The 21942-nt window shown below is 45.0% G+C and overlaps 1 protein-coding gene across 2 annotated transcripts in view; it reads left to right on the top strand.

The window, feature by feature from the left end:
- The window catches only part of spef1 (sperm flagellar and cilia associated 1), a 39525-nt gene extending 28955 nt beyond the window's left edge, over positions 1 to 10570 (top strand). For both annotated transcript variants that reach the window (XM_080215723.1, XM_080215722.1), the window contains exon 7: positions 9112 to 10570. In XM_080215723.1, coding sequence (XP_080071849.1) covers positions 9112 to 9225 — 114 coding nt within the window. In that variant the 3' untranslated portion in view covers positions 9226 to 10570. The remainder of the gene's footprint in view (positions 1 to 9111) is intronic.
- The last annotated feature ends 11372 nt before the right edge of the window (positions 10571 to 21942 follow it).

Here is a 21942-nt window from a genome sequence, read left to right as displayed (position 1 = left end):
AAAATCTAGAACTCGGGGTCGCAGATTAAAAATAAGGGGTCACCCATTTCAGAATCAGAGAATTATTACAGGGCAGAAGGAGGCCTTTCAGGCCATCGTGCCCGCACCAGCTCTCCAAATGACCATTCTGACTTAGTGCCATTCCCCTGCCTTCCCCCCATGCCCCTGCACATTGTTTCTATTCAGATGAACATCTAATGCCCTCTTGAATGCCTCGATTGGACCTCTTCCACCACACTTCCAGGCAGCGCGTTCCAAACTCCAACCACTTGCTGCGTGAAAAAGTTTATTCTCACAACCTAATTTGCTTCCTTTGCAAATCATTTTAAATCTGTGCCTTCTCGTTCTCAATCCTTTTATGAGCAGGAACAGTTTCCTCCTACCTAGTGTCTCCAGCCCCCTCATGATTTGAACGTCTCGATCAAATTTAGGATGGAGATGAGGAGAAATTATTTTCTTTCAGAGAGTGGTGAATCTGGTGTACTCACTTCCTCAAAAGGCAGTGGAAGCAGAATCTTTGAATATTCGGAAGGCAAAATTAGATAGATTCTTGAAAAGCAAGGGGGGTAGGGGTGAAAGGTATCGGGAGTAGACAGGAATGTTGAGGTTACAATCAGACCTTATTGAATGGGGGAGCGGGCTCGAGGGGCTCTGTGGCCTACTCCTGCAGCTATTTTGTATGTACTGAGCATCACATGCCTCGTATGAGTAAAGACCATCACAGACCTGCGTTGTCAGTGAATTTTATTCTTGTACATGCCAATCATATGAGGTAAATGGAGTGGAGTGCTGACAAAAAGGAGGTTTATTTATTATTGGATTCCAGTGTGCATTGTGTTTAATCACTTAAAGAATGGCCCATCGCCTTTATTGTCTGATGGAGTTAACACTGCTGCTTCAACAGCTCCAGGGACCTGGGTTCGATTCCCAGCTCGGGTCACTGTCTGTGTGGAGTTTGCACATTCTCCCCGTGTCTGAGTCGGTTTCCTCCAGGTGCTCCAGTTTCCTCCCACAGACCAAAGATGTGCAGGTTAGGTTGATTGGCTATGCTAAAATTGCCCCTTAGTGTCCTGAGATGCATAGCTTAGAGAGATTAGTGGGTAAAATATGTAGGGACATGGGGGTAGGGCCTGGGTGGGATTGTGGTCGGTGCAGACTCGATGGGCCAAAGGGCCTCTTTCTGCACTGTACGGTTCTATCTTTCTAAACTCAGCACTGCTGCTATCTGACTATTTTTGCTATAGTGATAAATCTTTATAGTGCATTTTCTACATTGAACCTTACAGAGGAAGGGCTGGAATATAGTCAAGCAGTGTGTGAGTCTTGAGATTCCACGTGGCAATGATAGGGGAAGCATGAGACAGGGCAAAGAGCCTTGGTTCAGTAAATGAGTCACATCCACAACCACACCCCCCATCCATCCATCTCGGCTTCTGCGTCCGGCAGAATCTAGTGTCAGTGAGTCAGGAATGTAAACCATAAATGTAATGTGCTGAAGACAGAGGTTAACTCTTCCTGTCCGGAAATCAAGCTGTGCTCCATCCAGCAGTCATTCTTTCGTGGAAAAGGATTTGGACAAATCGTGTATCAGTTGCAATGCTGTGATTCACATTGAAATGTTTCATTGAATCACCTGTGAGTTATAGATTAACGCCAGACTCCTCTGGTCATTACACATTAGCAAAAAAAAGCCTTGCCAAACACTTTTACACTCTGCCTCTTTTACCTCTCACAGAATTACAATAGAATTTCTCATGCATACAGAAGATCGCATGGCCAAAATTATGCCATGGGTTACCAGCACGTGTAAGACTAACATCTTCAGAATTTCTCTGCACTATCGGTGCTGTTTCAAATAATAGATAAGAACATAAGAAATAGGAGCAGGAGTAGGCCATCTAGCCCTTCGAGCCTGCCCCGCCATTCAATAAAATCATTGCTGATCTGAAGTGGATCAGTTCCACTTTCCCGCTTTCTCCCCATAACCCTTAATTCCCTTGTCTATCAAAAACCTATCTACCCGCGTCTTAAATATATTTAGCGAGGTAGCCTCAACCACTTCAATGGGCAGAGAATTCCAGAGATTCACCACCCTTTGAGTGAAGAAGTTCCTCCTCAACTCCGTTCTAAACTGCACCCCCCCCCCTTTATCTTGAGGCTGTGCCCTCTAGTCCTGCTATTCTTTCTAAGCAGGAAGAATCTCTCTACCTCTACCCTATCCATCCCCTCCATTATCTTATACGTCTCTATAAGATCCCCCCTCATCCTTCTAAACTCCAACGAGTACAGACCCAACCTATTTAGTCTCTCTTCATAGGCTAACCCCCTCATCTCCGGTATCAGCCTAGTGAACCTCTCCCTCCAAGGCCAATATATCCTTCCGCAAGTGCAGCAACCAAAACTGCACACAGTACTCCAGCTGTGGCCTCACCAGTGCCCTGTACAGTTGCAGCAAGACCTCCCTGCTTTTATATTCTATCCCCCTCGCTATAAAGGCCAACATCCCATTCGCCTTCTTGATCACCTGCTGCACCTGCAGACTGGGTTTTTGCGACTCATGCACAAGGACCCCCAGGTCCCTCGGCACCGTAGCATGCTGCAGCTTTTCGCCTTTTAAATAATAATCCCTCCTACTATTATGATAACCTCACACTTGCTAACATTATACTCCATCTGCCAGGTCCTCGCCTGGCACAGGCTGGATACAGGCTGGAATTCTCCAGACTCACATGCCCCGCTACCTCTGCCAGCGAGGACGGAGAATGTGGCACTCAGTAAAACCTCCGTTCACTGCGGCGGGACTGGAGAATCCAAGCTGCGGGCGAGGTCGACGAATTCCGACCATAGTTTCTCATCAGAATGGCCAAAGGAGGATTTTCAGGTTAAATAATCAGGGTGGGATTTTCCGGCCAAGCTCATCCCAAGTCCAGAAAATGCCCCATCCGCTACGATTGCTGTGGTGGGCGGAACAGGAAAATTCCCACCTCAGTGTCTTAGATAGAGCTAATCTTATAGTATAATTTGAGGACATATTCTTTTTTGGGAGACTAAGGCTGGGATTTTTTGGCTCTGCCATGGAGAGTCCATCACAGCGTGCACAGCGAAGCAGCCAAAAAAACTGGTGGCTGGCGGAGCTGGAAAATCCCAGACTAGGGGTGGGATTCTCTGGCCGTTCACGACTGTGGGATTCTCCACTCGCACTGGAGTGAATGAAGATTCTGCTGACACAAATTCTCCATCCTTGCTGGCAGCTGCGGTGGAGCATGAACAGCAGAATTCCAGCCTAGGTTTAATCCTGCAAGTATCAAATCTGTTTTGCAATCTTGATGTAACCGGTTCTTATTATTGTAGGGTGTTTGCTGATTTTATGTGTTTTCTTTGAATGGAAGGCAGGACTGACACACTATCAGGCTGACCGAGGCATGTCATTCTGGATTTTTGCCATGTCTGGCTGACTCGGGAACCCTTCATACATGGCCAGTTGGGACATGTTTCCAGGATCCCCACCACGTTCCCCTTTCCAGCGATTTTTGCTGGCGCAGATATCTCACTTGTGTCTTGCCTTGCCAGCTCCATTTTGAGGGGTAATCAATTCAAATACCTCCCATTCCCTGCAGTCTTTGCGGAATTGGGTCCCTTCCATAGATAAACATGGTTCAGGATGTGGAATTGTATTATAATTGGTGGTAAATGTTGGACCTCGATACGTAGCACCTCAGTGGAGTACCCCTGGCCCAAGTAGAGAAATAAAGGCAAAAAAGCCAACAGCTCCTGGAATTCTTACACTGACTATTTGCTTTGAAATAGAAAAACATATCTGTTTTTTCAGTTCAAGAAGGCTCCGATGAAGCTTTGAGAGTTTCTATTGGCAGCTGAGCCCATTATGAATGCTTGGCTGAGTTTTAAAATCTGAAAATTATCACAGCGGGGACTATGTACAAAGTTGACAGTTTCACAAGATTATTAAAGGATTATCTGACTTTGATGCAGTTGCTGAATAGATGTTTGTTTGTAAAGTTAAATGGTCACTTGAGGGGATTTATGATCTTGGCCTTGGGTCTGGAGTTTTATTCAGAATAAATAATGTTTGAGTGACAACTCTTATTAGATTGTGAAAAGTTTTTCTCCCATGTCCATTTCAAAGCTTTCCCCGTGCTATCACATGGCTCCTGAGTTCTTTCCACAATGGATACTGGGTGAGAGGATGGGGAGGGGGCATAGCAAGTATGGAGCGGACTTAGGGCAGAAATGAGGGGATCTGGGAGCCATGTGGGATTGGTGAGTGAGTGTAGGGTGCAGGTTGAAGGCCTGACATAGATTGTTACAACTGGGCTGATGTCTCAGTAAAGGGAGGCAGGCATTCTCAGCTTAGATATCCAGCTGCGTCAGGCTTAGCTCTGGAGCACCTGCACATCACGGGCGGGATTTTTCCCGCTGCACTTGCTCCAAAATGGGAAAATCCCACCCGAGCTCAACAGACCTTGGATGGTCCACGCCCTGCCTGCTACGATTCCCGTGGCAGGTGAGATGGGAGAATTCCCCCACCCCGACACTCCCCCATGTGTGAAAGGTGTGTCAAGACCCAACATTTAAGACAATAGTGGAATTCCAGGTCCTCAGTAAATAAAAACACAAAGCGCTGGGAAGACTCAGCAGGTCTGGCATCATCTGTAGAGAGAGAAACAAAATGAATGTTTCAGGTCAAATGTGATTCTCCCTTGAAACTCAGCTGCTAAATAGCCATTTCCAATAAGCAAATTAGAGGAGGCCCCTTAAAATCTATAAATAATCCTCTTGCTGCCACCTTGTTGTAATAAGACCATCCTTACATACCTGCTTTTCTCTGGCTTCCAATAATTATTTATTTAGCGGAAATAAAGGACCTAAAGGAAAGACCATGCAGCGTCCAATAGTCTGCCCCTCAACTTCTTTCTGTTTCCCAGTGTGTTAAGCAAGGAGTAGGCCACTCAGCCCCTTCAGCCTTCTCTGCCATTTAATAAGATTATGAGTGATTTGATAGTAATCTCAGATCTGTATCCCATGTCCTGCTGCCCCCACTATAACCTTTCACCCCTCTGCTTACCAAGAATCTATCCAACGCTGCCTTAAAAATGTTCAAAGACAATGTGGGCAGTGCCCCAAATGTTTGCTGTCACCATATTACAGGCTGATGTTAGCTCTGAGGGGCACTGGTAGAGGAACAATTGAGCGGTTGTCAAGGTGGCACTGCACCATGACCGCATTATACACCCACCATATGTGAGGCGTTTAGGACATTCATGAGAAATGGATGAGGTGTGTAGATTGTGAGCATACATTTTTCTACAATATAGACCTTGAGGAATATGCACAGTTGTAATTGGTTTTATAATTTACATGTAGACCTGCTTTGATGCCAGACTTCTACCAGGGACACTCTCAAAACTAGTGGAGTTCCGCAAGGGTCAGTGTTGGGGCTACAATATTTCACTCTATTCATAAAGGTGTCATGGTGGCACAGTAGTTAGCACTGCTGCCTCACAGTGTCAGGGACCCGGTGTTCGATTCCCAGCTTGGGTCACTGTCTGTGCAGAGTCTGTACTTTGTCCCTTTGTGGGTTCCCTCCGGGTGCTCTGGTTTCCTCTCCTAGTCCGAAAGACGTACTGGTTTGGTGCATTGGCCATGCTAAATTCTCCCTCAGTGTACCCGAACAGGCACCGGAGTATGGCGACTGGGAGATTTTCATTGCAGTGTTAATGTAAGCCTACTTGTAACTAATAAATAAATTTTAACTTTAAATGATCTAGATGAAGGAACTGAAGGCATTGTGGCTAAGTTTGCAGATGATACCAAGATAAGTGGAGGGATAGGTAATATTGGAGAGGTAGACAGGCTGCAGAAGGACTTGGACAGATTAGGAGAGTGGACAAAGAAGTGGAATACAGTGCGGAAAAGTGTGAGGTTATGCACTTTGGTAGGAAGAATAGAGGCATAGACTATTTTCTAAACGGGGAGAAAATTCAGAAATTGGAAGCGGCAAGGGACTTGGGAGTCTTAGTTTGGGATTCTGTTAAGGTTAACTTGCAAGTTGAGTTGGTAGTTAGCAAGCTAAATGCAATGTTAGCATTCATTTTAAGAAGACTAGAATACAAAAGCAGGGATGTACTTCTGAGGCTTTCTAAGATTCTAGTGAGACCACATTTAAAATATTGCGAGCAATTTGGGCCCCACATCTAAGGCAAGATGTTTTAGCCTTGGAGAGTGTCCAGAGGAGGTTCACGAGAATGATCCCAGGAATGAAAAGATTGACGCATGAGAAGTGTTTGAGGACTGTGGGTCTGTACCCGATGGAGTTTAGAAGGATGAGGGGAGGATCTCATTGAGACTGACAGAATACTGAAAGGCCTGGACAGAGTGGACGTGGGGAAGATGTTTCCATTAGTCAGAGAGACTAGGATCCAAGGGCACAGTCCCGGAATAAAGTGATGACCCTTTAGAACGATGCTGAGGAGGAATTTCTTCAGCCAGAGGTTGTGAATCTATGGAATTCATTGCCACAGAAGGCAGACGAGGCCAGATCATTGAGTGCATTTAAGACAGGGATCAATAGGTTCTTAATTGTTAAAGGGATCAAGGGTTACAGGGAGAAAGCGGGAGAATGGGATTGAGAAGCTTATCAGCCACGATTGAATGGCAGAGTAGACTCGATGGGCCGGATGGCCTAATTCTGCTTCTATATCTTATGGTCTTAAAAAAACACTGGAAAGATTTTAAAATCTTATTTTGTTTCTCCCTGCATTTTAATTGTCAGGCTTGTTACTTCCCTGAGGCAAAACTTTTCTCTTGTACCACTTTGCAGTGCAAAACTTGAGAATATCCTGGGCTGACGGTTTCCAATTGTCCCTCACATTATGCCTAACTGTTACCTCCCCTCGAAACCAGGGCTTAGCACTGCTGCTTCACAGCTCCAGGGACCTGGGTTCGATTCCCAGCTTGAGTGCTTGTGTGTAATTGCCCATTGGAAACGTGGGAAATCACAAGCATAACCCTGTATCATACCACAACATAAAATTCCTTTCTGGTGTGTTCTGCAACCCATTAGCTTATAAAATTAGCATTGTCTTCCTGCAAATTATCCTTTTAGAGAACAAATATACAAAGGCATCACCTTTGCAGCTTAGACTGTAAAGCAAAGCCTTCAGTTCACAGTGTTTTAAACAAAGAATTCCTCTGGTCTTTGTCGACACACAACTTGCATTCCTTTTGTTTGACTCTTTCACTGACACATCAGTAGATTCAAAGAATTGGAGTTTCAGACAGAATTAACCTATATCGTATTTATTATTTTTAATAGATTAAATTGGCCAAGTATTTCCAGCAGAGACAACCTATAATTAACAGACAGAAACAATATTCAATGATATGTTCACTTCAAATTGAAAGCAGAACCATACAAAGAGCTGTATGATCAGTAATCCTGAGAGGATTAATCACTAGGCAGATGTTTACACAGAAACCGCCACTTGTGAGGGAGTTAGGCATACGAGCAACATAATGGATTCATCTAGTATTTGATTTGATTCGATTTATTATTGTCACATGTATTAGCATGCAGTGAAAAGTATTGTTTCTTGTGTGCTATACAGACAAAACATAACATTCATAGAGAAGGAAAGGAGAGGGTGCAGAATGTAGTGTTTCAGCCATAGTAGGATGTGGAGAAAGATTAACTTAATGCAAGGTAGGTCCATTCAAAAATCTGATGGCAGCAGGGAAGAAGCTGCTCTTGAGTCAGGTAGTATGTGATCTCAGACTTTTGTATCTTTCCCAATGGAAGAAGGTGGAAGAGAGAATGTCCGGGGCCCTTAATTATGCTGGCTGCTTTGCCAAGGCAGTGGGAAGTGTACAGAGAGTCAATGGATCATCTTAAGCTGAAATTTTACAATTTTAAATTACTGCCATTGTACAGTGACTACACTGATATATAATTACTTGGATATGAATCGAAGCTTTACCCAGTGGGCGAATTGCTTTTGAATCATTCAGCTCAGCTGCGTAAACATATTGTTGCTTTGTCTTAAATCCCAGTGAATCATGTAGGTCTTACTCCTGCCCGATACAACTCTGGCTCTCTGCAAGACACAATGCTACATCATCACTTCTGACAGCCAAAATATGCTGCAGAATTTGCACTTTTTTTTAATTCAGTCATAGGATATGGGCATCGTTGGCTGGCCAACATTTATTGCCCATCCCTAGTTGCCCTTGTTCAGAGGGCAGTTGAGTCAACCCACATTATTGTGGTTCTGGAGTCACATGTAGACCAGACCAGGTAAGGACGGCAGATTTCCTTCCCTAGATAGAACCACTTAGAATCACATGGATTTTTCCTACATGGTCATCAGTAGATTCTTAATCCCAGATATTTCTTATTGAATTCAAATTCCACCATCCCACCGTGATGGGAGTTGAACCCAGGTCCCCAGAACATTAGTTGAGTTTCTGGATTTATGGTCTAGTGCTAATAGCACGAGGCCATCACCTGGCTTTACCCTGCATTTGCACTCCAGACCAGTGTATTCATTGCCAACATAATACTAATGAGGTCTAACCTGAGCAACATAACATGCCTCTGGTACTCACTCCATCAATCTATTTAAATTTGCAGTGTCCAATGGTTATATTGTATAAAGCAGTAAACATGAGTGCATATTATGATAATATAGTGGTTAGCAGTGTTGCCTCACAGCACCAGAGTTCAATTCCGGCCTTGGGTCACTATCTGTGCAAAGTTTGCACATTCTCCCTGTGTTTGTATGTGTTTCTTCCCACACTCCAAAGATGTGCAGGTTAAGTTGATTGACCATGCTAAATTGACCCTAGTGTCAGGGTAAATTAGCAGGGCCTGCGTGGATTGTGGTTGGTGTGGACTTGATGGGCTGAATGGCCTCCTGCTACACTGTAGGAATTCCATGAATACTTTGCAGTCTTCATTTTTTATCTCATTAGTTGGAGCCAGACGCTTTTTTCCTTTAGGTTCCTTCTAGGCCTGTGTTTCATAACAAAAGATGAAATGGAAGGCCGAGACAACTATTCTCAAGTCTGCTGAGATGTTCTTGTCGGTTTTGTCAGGTTCTGCAGATGAAAGTACAGAGGCTCGAGCATCTGGTTCAGCTGAAAGACCTCCGGATTGAAGACTTGACAAGACACTTGAAGAAACATAAATCACAGGCGTCAATGAAGTAACGGAACCGGGGAGAGAAAGGAATGATTAGAGTCTCCACGGACAGAATGTGTGGCAACCTTTATTCATTAGTTTCCAGACACCTGCGTTTGCATACTGTTACTGGGATGAAAGTGGCACACTGTTATTCTCTTAACCTTACCAATATGTTTTTCCAAGACACTGGGAGCTTTTTAGATTATTGTGTCTTGTAGAATGAAGCTTGAATTGTGCCATAATACCACTCATCTGATTTATGTACTTTGTTTCTACTTTAGGAACTGTGGAAGAATTGAAACACAGCTTATTTTTATCTAAAGATATAAATGAATTAGCATTGTTTAGAGTGGTTTCCTGTAGGAGTTTGTCTTAGTCAACCATTCTGCCCTGTCAGCAGGCAGCCAGGGTGAAATGCGTGCTGAGAAACTCTCGGTGCTGGTGAGGGGGGCAGGAAGAGGGTGGGCACCAAGATAAGGGAGGGTGTAAGCTGGCTTCCTCAAGGCAGGCAGCTGCTACACAGCTGTCTCAGGGAGCTGCAGATCTCTACAAATTAAACGTGATGAAAGAACGCAGCAAACTGTGTCTGGGCAGCACATTCAAACACAAAGCCCAGTCCCCAGACACCCTTTTTTTAAATTTTATTACAACCCTGACATTTCATCCCACCCTGAATCGAGGTTGCTGCCAAAATTAAAAGCTGCCTGGCCCACCCACCAATTGTAAAGATAGTCAGTGACACATAAAATAGCTTTCCAATAACCCCCCGCGGGACTTAGTTACCGGCTTGACGGTCAGTGGGTGCACTTCTGACTCTTGCACGCCCGCCTACTGTAAGTAGTCTCGCAACACCAGGTTAAAGTCCAACAGGTTTATTTGGTAGCACGAACTTTCAGAGCGCAGCTCCTTCATCAGGTGAGCTACTAAATAAACTTGTCTGACTTTAACCTGGTGTTGTGAGACGACTTACCCCAGTCCAACACCAGCAACACCACATCATCATTGCCTACTGAATTAGCGTGTGAGTGCACAATAATGTTGGCATGCCCGTCGGACGCCTTCTCCAGCAATTTCCAAGCACTATTGGATTGTGCTTGTGTTCATCCCAGCAATGTAAATACCAAAAGTGCTATGGGGCGGCATGGCAGCGCAGTGGTTAGCACTGCTGCTTTACAGCTCCAGGGACCTGGGTTCGATTCCCAGCTTGTGTCACTGCCTGTGTGATGTTTGCACATTCTGCTCGTGTCTGCGTGGGTTTCCTCCGGATGCTCCGGTTTCCTCCCAAAGATGTGTGGGTTAGGTTGATTGGCCATGCTAAATTGCCCCTTAGTGTGCTGAGATGCGTAGGTTAGAGGGGTTAGTGGATAAATGTGTGGGGATAGGGCCTGGGTGGGATTGTGGTCAGTGCAGACTTGATGGGCCACTGGTATCTTTCTGCACTGTAGTGTTTCTATGATTCTATCCTGTATGTACATCATTGTGCTGCTAAACATGTGATATTTAAAGTGTTTTTTATATAGCTAACACGTATTTGTGAATAAATCATATTTTGTCTAGTTATATATTTCTCACATTATTAGAAAACAAGTGTCTCTTTTATTTCACATTCCATCTTTGAAACTGAAACTATTTCCAAACAGACAGAGATTGAGAAATTACAACCTGAATTCAGGATTCTGTCTGAATCTAATGTTCCACCTAGTTTACAGCATTTAAATTCTCTTTTCGGTTGGGAGATATGGGCCTAAGAAAGGGTAACCCATGGGTGAGGCTGGAAAATCATCAAATCAGATCACAGAACCCCTACAGTGCAGAATGAGGCCATTCAGCCCATCTGTCTGCACCAACAACAATCCCACCCAGATCATATCCCCGGAACCCCACATATTTACCCTGCTACTCTCCCTGACACTAAGGGGCAATTTTGTATGGCCAATCCACCTAGCCCGCACGTCTTTGGATTGTGGGAGGAAACCAGAGCACCTGGAGGAAACCCACTCAGAGAATGTACAAATTCCACATAGATAGTGATCCAAGATCGGAATCGAACCCGGGTCCCTGGACCAGTAAGGCTGCAGTGCTAAGCACTGTGCCACCTGGAAAGTTATTCCTTCAAAAGTGCTATTTTACAGAATATAGAGAAGGTTTAGTTTACCATCAGGTACAGCATTATTAGAGTTACTCGTCTCATGGTCTTATGGAGTCGGCAACAAAAGGAAGATGCAGTTATGTTGCGTTTTGTTTGCTGTGACAGGAGAGGCCCAGAGATGATGCAAAATGTTTCACTGTGTTATTCAAAAATTATAGCCTCTGGGCTAAAACCTGGGAATGCTCACATCACTCCGGAACCTCATGCTTGAGGAATACAGATTGGGAATTTGCATGAATTCCCATAATTTTCCAGCCATAACGTAGCACTGGAGGGGAATGATTCCCGCCTACAGTTTCCTGATCTGTGCTCCCAGGGCACAAAACTCCAGCAATGCAATTTTATCCCATATATTTCATATTGATTTACTGCAGTGGAATGCTCCAGTGGGATCTCGGGTATTTTATTCAGTGAGTATCGTTAGCAAGGAAAGCATTTATTGCCCATTCCTAATGGGGCTTGAGAAGATGAATCCAAACACTCTTCTTGCGCAGCGGCTCTCAGTGTGAAGGGACTCTCACAGTGCTGTCAGGGAGGATGTTCTAGCATTTTGAACCAGAAATCATAGAATCCCTACAGCGCAGAAGGAGGTCATTCGGCCCATCAACAACAATCCCACTTAGGCCCTATTCTCGTAATCCCATGTATTTGTCCTGCTTGTCCCTTCAACACAAAGTGGCAATTTAGCATGGCCAATCAACCGAACCAGCACATCTTTCAGACCGTGGGAGGAAACCACAGCATCCGGAAGAAACCCATGCAGACATGGGGAGAACATGCTGACTCCACACAGACAGTGACCCAAGTTGGGAATCGAACCCAGGTCCCTGGTGCTGTGAGGCAGCAGCACTAACCACCATGCTGCCCGCAATGGTGATATATTTCCAAGTCAGGAGCTTGTAGCTTTGGAAGGGACTGTCAAAGATACCTTAGTGAGTTGCTAGCATGTATCTTTTAGATGGTACACATTGCAGCCTCGTTGCGCTAGTGAGTATGTGATATTGATCAAGTGGCTGCTTTGTCCTGGATGGTTCTAAGCTTCCTAAGTGTTCTTGGAGCTGTGTTGAGGCAAGTGGAATGTAATCCACTGCACTTTCAATTTGTGCTTTTTAGGTTGTGGAAAAGCCACAACCTACAAAATGAGTTAATCACCACAGAATACCTAGCCTCTGACATACTCTTGTAGCCACAGTTTTTATACAGTTGGCCCAATTAAATTTCTGGTCACTGGTCACCCTGGGATGATGACGATCTTGCGGGTTCCAATGATGGTAATAGCAAAGGAAGTTGATTAAACTCTCTGGTTGGAGGTAGTCATTGCCTGGCACTTGTGCGCTGTGAATCTCACTTGCCATTTAGTAACCCAGGCCTGAATGTTTGTCCAGGTCATAACGCATATGGATATGGCTGCTTCAGTGGCATGGTGGAACAGTGGCCTCACAGTGCCAGGGGCCCAGGTTTGATTCCCAGCTTGGGCCACTGTCTGTGTCTGCGTGGGTTTCCTCCAGGTGCTCCGGTTTCTCCCAGTCTGAAAGACATGCTGGTTAGGTGCATTGACCCGAACAGGTGCTGGACTGTGGCCTCCCGGGGAAGTTCACAGTAACTTCATTGCCATGTTAATGTAAGCCTACTTGTGACTAATAAATAAACTTTAAATCTGAGGAATTGAAAATAGAACTGAACACTTTGCAATCATCAGCGAACATTCTTACTTCTGACCAATAGCCTTATATAATGTATCTCACCTCTGTGCATTCCATAACATGTAGTTTCGCTCAGTATATTGTTCAGATCATATGCCTCATTCTAAAACATAGTTAAATCCACCGTAATCTGTGATTAGCACTGTACAGGATGTGGTGATGGAAGAACAAGTCATAATACAGTAAACTAAATCATGTTTCCACTACTTAGTAGCCTACTGACCCACAACTGTTATCCCTAAGGACATGTTTAGTCTGATGAACTGGTTAGTCTTCAAGGTCTCTAGCTGTCTAAAGAACTGCACAAAATGCTGATGTTTTCAAGTCTGAAGGAAAATGAGAGAATTAGCTTTTTGTTACTGGCTAGACTCTCCGTGCTTTTGCTGTAACTGTCCCCAGATTTAATGTTGGAACTATGAACCTGCAATCATGTTTCCCTTTGTAAGAAGAGAGAGGTTGAGACATTCTTAAAATTATTTCCATGCGTCAGACATTAATAAAGTCGGGATTACAAAAGATAAGCACTGGGAAACTTCTGACCCACCCCCACCCCCCCAACCACCACCACCCACCCCTCCCGCCCCCAACCACCCTTATTAAAAAGTTCATTGTTCCGCCATTTTTAACTCAATCTCCAAACATGACTTGTGATGATGTGGCTTATTACATGGATCAGTATCACTCCTCAACTTGGCAGCTTGTTCTGTCATTATTGGTAGTTACTTGGATGGCTGTTAGCAGGATTTTTGCCGTACGTTTCTAGTAGGTATGATCCAGACCTGAGAATATTCACTGAGTCTCTTTAGTCATGTAACCAATTCTGTCAGTCCAGGTCGTTCTCACTTAGACAAGTTCAAATTAAGTGAGGGAGGACCTGCTGTTTCTTCATACTGGGGGAGGCGATGGCCCAGTGGTATTATTGCTGGACTATTAATCCAGAAGCCCAGCTAATGTTCTGGGGACACAGGTTCGAATCCCACCACGGCAGATGGTGGAATTTGAATTCAATAAAAAATATCTGGAATTAAGAATCTACTGATGACAATGAAGCCATTGTCGATTATCAGGAAAAACCATTCCGGTTCACGACTGTCCTTTAAGGAAGGAAATCTGCCATCCTTACCTTGTCTGGCCTACAGGTGACTCCAGAGCCACAGCAATGGGTTCTTACTAATCCTTGGGTAACTAGGGGTGTGCAGTTTATGCTGGCCAGCCAGCGATGCCCATTTCTCATGAGTGAATAAAAAAAAGGTCTGATCGACCTTCCAATCTTAGCTTAATCTAAATTTACTTATCCAGAACTGAAGGGGAATGAATCTGGTATGTACTGCAGTGTGAGAGCTAATGATGTTTTGTCAAGATCATTAAACTGGTCATCATTGGTCTCTCCTGGTGTCTATAATGCATGAGATCCTTCCTCAACAGATATGCACGAGAGAGATTCTAACGCATTGCTGAGCCCAGGGTGATAGAACAGCAGAGGTTACAAGCTAAGTGTGGGAGTCCAGGGACAAGAGCTATTGAACATTACCATTGATCAACTGAAAGTCAAAATGACTATCAAATAGGTGTCGGCTTCAAGGCAATGATCTGACATTGCAATGAATGGAGTTAGCAATCGATAGAGTAATGGAATTACACAGAATCTCTCTGTATGGCACATAACAAGGTGTCAAATAAAAGTGCTTACAATCCCAAAATGTTTGAATTCAATTACATATCTAGAAATCATAAAAGCCCTACACTGCAGAAGGAGGCCATTTAGCCCATCAAATCTGCACATACAACAATCCCACCCAGGCCCTCTCCCTGCTTACCCTGCTAATCCTTCTAAACTACGCATCCTGGGACACTAAGGGGCAATTTAGCACAGCCAGTGCACCCAACCCGCACATCTTTCAGACTGTGGGAGGAAACAGGAGCATCCGGAGGAGAACGTACAAACTCCACACTGACAGTGACTCGAGTGCAGAATCGAACCTGGGTCCCTAGAGCTGTGAGGCAGCAGTGCTAACCGCTGTGCCACCATGCTGCCCTTATCTAGTGACATCACCAGACCGTTTTTGATATTCACTGAGCACAATCCTTGGTTAGTCAGACCTCAATCCGAGTGAGTCACCGTACAATGTCAGCTTTATCGTCAGTAATTGTGGTAGGGGTATAATTGATGGTAATCTCTCCGAGTTCTTTCCTACTGTAGAATGGAGACAGGATGTTGATTTTAAATATCATTTGCCAAGAGTTTCCTGCAAGTATTAGGGCAAAGGTCAGCCGTATCATTGCCTTCGCACTTGGAGATCAGATTCAAGACTGAGGCAGCATGGTGGCACTGCTGATTCACAGCACCAAGGACCCAGGTTCGAATCCTGGCTTGGGTCACTGCCTGTGTGGAGTCTGCAAGTTCTCTCTGTGTCTGCGTGGATTTCCTTCAGTGCTCCGGTTTCCTCCCAAAGTCCAAAGATGTGTGGTTAGGTGGATTGGCTATGCTAAATTGCCTCTTAGTGTCAGGGGGGCTAGCTAGGGTAAATGGATGGGGTTGTGAGGATAGGGCCTAGATAGGTTGTGGTCAGTGCAGACTCAATGGGCTGACTGCTACACTGTAGGGATTCTATGATTCTATCAGTGCCTTCACATTTGGAGACCTGATTCAAGGTCGAATCGGGAATTAGAGATTCTTCACATGAAAGAACTGGACAGAGGTCCAGATGTGAATGTGTCACTCATTCCTCCACATCCACTATCAGGATGCCACTGAAGTTACCACCCTTAAGAAGGGAGGCAAAACTGTGAATTAAATCTCTGGGTACTCTGACAAACATTCAAAACATCGAGTAATCGGAAGTCAAGAGTCATTGCGAGCTTGAGGAGATAACGTACAAGTCCTTTTTTGTCTCTGGTTACAAATGAGCACAGAACCCTGATGTCTCCTCGACAATCGCGTGCTGTTTGTGTTGAGCCTGGCCACAAAAAGACCAATTGAAGGTTGCGCCAACTAAAGAAAAACATGTTCCCTAACAACAACAGGCCTTTAAACTAATCTTCAGCCCGAACACTGGGGAGTGGTGTTCAGTGTTTATACTGAGTGTAAAGGGCAGGCGGGAGAAAATGGGACACAATGGAACCAGACATAATAGGAAAGCAGATCTGCACCCGTGCTTGTGATATTGTACCAAGGTCTAGCATCCTTATTAGGAGCAGCCAGCCAATGCAAGCAACAAACGTTTGATGAAGCAAAGTGCTTTCCTTTCTAAATGACTCAAAGCGTCTCTGCTGGTGTAAGCTTTAATTACTTTACTTCAACAGAATTTCAAACTAATTATGACTCGGCAAGGTAGTGGGTATTTAACCATATCTAACCTATATGCTTCCTCAGATTTAGCCACTTAGCTTTAGACAAATACTTAGCCAGCATTTATTGCCCATCCCGAGTTGTCCGAGAGCAGTTGAGAGTCAACCACATTGCTGTGGCTCTGGAGTCACATGTAGGCCAGACCGGGAAGGACAGCAGATTTCCTTCCCTAAAAAACATCAGTGAAACAGATGGGTTTTTTCTGACAATCGACAATTGTCTCATGGTCATCATTAGGCTTTTCCAGATTTTTTTATTGAATTCAAATTCCACCATCTGCCGTACTGGGATTCAAACCCGGTTCCTCCAGAATGCACAGTGAAGACACAGTCAGATGTGGACGATAATACTGCAGCTTGACATTTCAATTTGATTTATTACAGTGAAAAGTATTGTTTCTTACGTGCTATGCAGACAAAGCATACCGTTCATAGAGAAGGAAAGGAAAGGGTGCAGAATGTGGTGTTACAGTCATAGCTAACGTGTAGAGAAAGGTCAACTTAGGAGAGAAGGGGAAGCTTGGGGCTGGATTGAATGCAGGCTGTTGCAGTGGGAGATGTGGTGAACAGACACACTTGGTCTCAGGAGCGACCCTGGGTCAGTCCCGTGGGAGAGGAAGTGCCTCCCCTGTTTAGTTGGAGAGTGGAAGAGGCTGATATAGAATTCCCAGCTGCTGGCAATGGAATGTCGACTAGGGTCATTAATGAACCAATCCACACCCAGCCGCACTGCAATTTATCATTCCCTCAGGGAGCTGCCCTACTTTCCCATTCCCTCAAAAGGCTGCCTAGTAATTTCTTTTGAATTCTGATCATTTGTAAGATAAAAAAGTCACTTAGCAATCGAGACTAGTCAGAGCCCACTTCCACCCAGCCCAATTCTTTGATGGAAGACTTTCTCTTTAAAGTTTATTTATTAGTGTCACAAGTAGGCTTACATTAACACTGCAATGGAGTTACTGTGAAAATCCCCTAGTCACCACACTCCGGCGCCTGTTCGTGTACACCGAGGGAGAATTTAGCATGGCCAATGCACCTCACACTCCAAAAATGTGCAGATTAGGTTGACTGGCCATGGAAAATTGCCCCTTTGTGTCAGGGGGACTGCAGGGTAGGTATGTGGGGTTACAAAGATAGAGTCTGGGTAGGATTGTGCTCAGTGCAGACTTAATGGGCCAAATGGCCTCCTCCTGCACTGGAGGGTATCTATGACCAGCACATCTTTCAGACTGTGGGAGGAAACCAGAGCACCTGGAGGGAACCCGGGGGGAGAGTGTGCAGAAATCCACACAGACAGTGACCCGAGCCAGGAATCGAACCCGGGTCCCTGGTGCTGTGAAGCAGCAGTGCTAACCACTGTGCCACCGTGTTGACGTGATGCTGAATTCCACAGAAGTATAAGATGCCAGCCATTACCTTTATATCCATGAAGGTGACACCATGGACTGTCAGTAAATTCTCATTAGCTTGGAAATGATTGCCGACAGTGTTAGCTGCTGAACTGATCTGCCCACTAATAAAACAGTGATGTTACCCCACTTAAACAGATAGTCTCTCAAATGGTGGGAAATGGTTAAGTTTTGTCCAATAATGTAGCCCTTAAAGTTCAAAACCATTTCTAACCACAACTGGAGCTATACATTTTAAATAGCTGCTTAGCTGGTTCATGGTGACTGAGGGGGGTGCTATTTAAGGGAAAAGGATTTTTCTGCTGACCATAGTGACTTGTAACGTTTGGTATGTAATGGTATAATCTGAGGACTGAAGCAGCGGCCACAACTCTCCATGCAGTGCTGACTATAACTGTTTTATTGTGCTTTGTAACACCGATAATTAGGGTGGAAAATTATTTTTCAAACCAATGGAAAAATTAAATTGGAGCAGATGAAACAGTTGACCTTTATATAGAAGACTGGTAGACACTCAATTTGGCTTGAATTCTTCCAGCAGATTACTAACTCATGTTATTATGTGGAAAACAAATTTGTTTCCAAGGATTTCAAAAGAAATGTCTCTGTACCCCTCTCTTTAACTGACAATTCTGCAGATTTAATTTTATTGGATTAATTTAGTCTTGTGTCATTCTACTTGCACTGGAGGTGGTTAAGCAGAGATTAGCTAGATTCATCCCTGGGATGAGAAGGTTGTCCAAGAATGAGTGGTTGAGTAAATCGGGTCGATATTCTCTGGAGTTTATTTTTATTCATAGAAGATAGGAGCAGGACAAGGCCATTTGGCCTTTCAAGTCTGCTCCACCATTCATTACGTCCAACTCAATAGCCTAATTCTCCCACTAGCCTTTGATCCCACTCGCCCCAAGTGCTATATCCAGCTGCCCCTTGAATACATTCAATGTTTTGGCACCGGCTACTTCCTGTGGTAATGAATTCCACAGACTCACCGCTCTTTGGGTGAAGAAATGTCTCCTCACCTCCCTCCTAACTGGCCTACCCCGAATCCTCAGGCTGTGACCCCTGGTTCTGGACCCTCCCCACCATTCGTTCATCGGATGTGAGTGTCACTGGCTGGGCCAGCATTTATTACCCATCCCTGAAGGGCATTTGAGAATCAATCTCATCGTTGTCGATCTGTAGACCAAACCAGGTAAGGATGGCAGATTTCCTTCCCTCAAGGACATTAGTGACCCAGCTGGGTTTTTCTGACAATGGTTTCATGGTCATCGGTAGACTTTTAATTCCAGATAGTTTTTTTAATAGAAATTCCACCGTCTGCCATGGCGGGATTCGAACCCAGGCTCCTGGAGTGTTACTCAGGATCTCCGGATTACTTGTCCAGTGACAATGCCACCCCACCACTGCCTCCCCCTTCTCTGGAGTTTAGAGGAATGAGAGGTGATTTGATTGAAACATACAGGCAGGGTGGACACTGAGAGGTTGTTTCCCTGGGCTGGGGAATTTAGGACCCGGGGGATGGGGGGAAGCAGTCTCAGGATAGGGGAACAATCATTCTGGATTGAGATGAGGAGAAATATCTTCACTTAAAAGGGAATGAATCCCTACTCCAATGGGTTGTGGGTGCTGGCCTATCATTGAATTGATTTAAAACTCAAATAAACAGACTCAGATCTGTCAGAGAATCAAGAGATGTGGGGAACAGGCAGAAAATGGAGTCATATTGAATTGTGGAGTGGGCGAGGGAGCATATATTTACTCCTGGTTCTATTCCTTGTGTTCTTATGTACTAATGTGGATTAGAAATGATGATTTCCAATTATATAGGGCTTTTCACAATCCCAGGACATGTCAACATGCTTTCAAGCCAATTAAATGCTTTTGAAGTGTGGCCAATGTGCAACGTTTTAGTTTAGTTTCTGTGTTTAATTTTATTCCTTTCCTCAGAAAGACACGCAATCTCACTTTTCTTTCAGGGGGTGTGGGATCCAGTGCTGAACTTGTCGAAGACTGCTGCTATTATGAATTATTGGAGAGAGAGAGAGAGCGCCGAGGAGGTTCTCAAGAATGGTTTCAGGCGTCAGAAACTTCAATTGTGAGGAAAGATTGGAGATGTTGGAACCGGAGGGAGGAAAGCTGAGATTGGATACAGATGTTCAAAATCATGAGGGAGCTGGACAGAGCAGATAGGGAGAAGTTGTTCCCGCTCTTTAAAAGGATCCGGAATGTGAGGAATGCACAGATTTAAAGCCATTTGTGAATGATGCAGATGCAATGTGAGAAAATTTTTTTAATGCTGCCTGCGGTTTGAACTGAAGCCGCAGGGAAATAATCTGACAGGGTGGGTCGTGTAGTGTCCCCCCCCCACCCCCCCAACAACTCCCCCCTCACCATCCTGCAAATGCTGGACCAGTGTGTTAAAGAGATGTCAGCATTTAGAGAGTTAAATACTTCCTCCTTTAACAGAGGAAGAAGGAATCTGTTGTGGCGCTAATAACGCTGAGTGAAAGGAAATTGTATTAAGACATTGTCATCACGCACGTTTAGTCAGGCCCTCTCTTGAAAGGCCTTCTTTTTTAACTTTAGCCAGCGATTACAGTCATACACTTCAAAAGCTAATCTTAACATTGCTGAGCTCTCCCCAAGTTACCACACAAGCTGAGATTGCGAATCTTGGCGGTGACTCACTGCCACTCATCCTTCTCCCTCTGGTTGCTGGGCAGGAGGCGAGCTGACAGCAAAGCCCAAGTAAAACTCCAAAACTGAGGCAATCTTTCCAAAGCAGAGCTGACATTTGTAAAACGTGGCTGCGGTCCCCAAGACCTTCTGTGGCCTCACTTTCCGTGGGCGAGAGCGACGGCTAAACATCGTCGCTCACCTGACTAACACATGTTTCTTTTTTTGTCGGCCTATCCCCTGACTGAATAGGGGTGTTTACAATGCAGATGGACTGAGGCATCCACTGCTGTTACAAAGCATGCAGGGTGTAACCGGATCAATTCACTGAGTCAGTGCTGCGACTCTGGAGTCACATCGAACGCAATGAGCGCGCTGCCTTGGCCTGTCGTTGCCAAGGAGACCGGCGGAGCCAGAAAAATCTGTGGCCTGACCCTCAACGCGTAATCAAAATCACAAGGTGTGCGATAGAACTTTCCATTCCTTCGCCCCCCCCCAGGAATGAAACCGGAGCTCGGGAAAAGGCTGCACACTGAGGAACGGACAATCTGGAAGAAATCTGGATGCTTGTGCTGAAAGGGAACGGTGCTATAACAGCTTGTTCCAGATGTCAGCAGTGACCTCTGCAGTGATGCAGATGAAGGAAGTCTCGGCTAAGGTGTGGGATGACATGTGTTACAGCCCTGGGATTACAGCAACCTCAGCAACTAATGGAGAACAAATGCAGTATCCTCTAAATCTCTCAAGTTGACAGCTTTTGGGATAGGCTACAACAGTATGACGTAACTTGTGCTCTTGTGGATTACAAGTGCCTTCGCCACCGAGTTACAAATCTTGCCATCTAGGTTGTTCTAATTATAACATTTCATAGAATCATAGAATCCCTACAATGCAGAAGGAGGCCATTCAGACCATCGAGTCTTCACCAACCATAATCCTACCCAGGCCCTATTCCCATAACCCCACATACTTACCCTGCAAATCCCCCTAATACTGGGGTCAATTTAGCATGGCTAATCAACCTAATCTTTGGACTGTGGGAGGAAAGCGGAGTGCCCGGAGGAAACCCACGCAGACACGGGGAGAATGTGCAGGCTCTGCACAGACAGTGACCCAAGCCGGGATTCGAACCCGGATCCCTGACGCTGTGAGGCAACGGTGCTAACTACTGTGCCACTGTGTCACCCTATTTCCGTGGTGGGCGGGACAGGAAAACTCCCCCCATGACTCCAAATGATGTGAACATTCGTGATACAATAAGCCATGGCAACCGCTGTTCATTACAGATGTTGCCCAGATCCATAAGTACACTGGAGCTAACAGGTTACAAGACATCTTTGCCAGATTTGCACTGTAATTTCTGGTGAGAATAAAAAGCCAGAGGTGTTGAGGCGTTAGAGATGGGGACAAAGGGAAGGCCGTTTGACTCCTAATAAAAGCTGAACTCCACCCCAG

This window comes from Carcharhinus amblyrhynchos, chromosome 31 (genome assembly GCF_965287045.1).
Source record: "Carcharhinus amblyrhynchos chromosome 31, sCarAmb.v2.hapA, whole genome shotgun sequence".
Taxonomy (NCBI): Eukaryota; Metazoa; Chordata; class Chondrichthyes; order Carcharhiniformes; family Carcharhinidae; genus Carcharhinus; species Carcharhinus amblyrhynchos.
The sequence above is the reverse complement of the archived record's forward strand: the minus strand, read 5'-3'. Positions and strand labels throughout refer to the sequence as shown.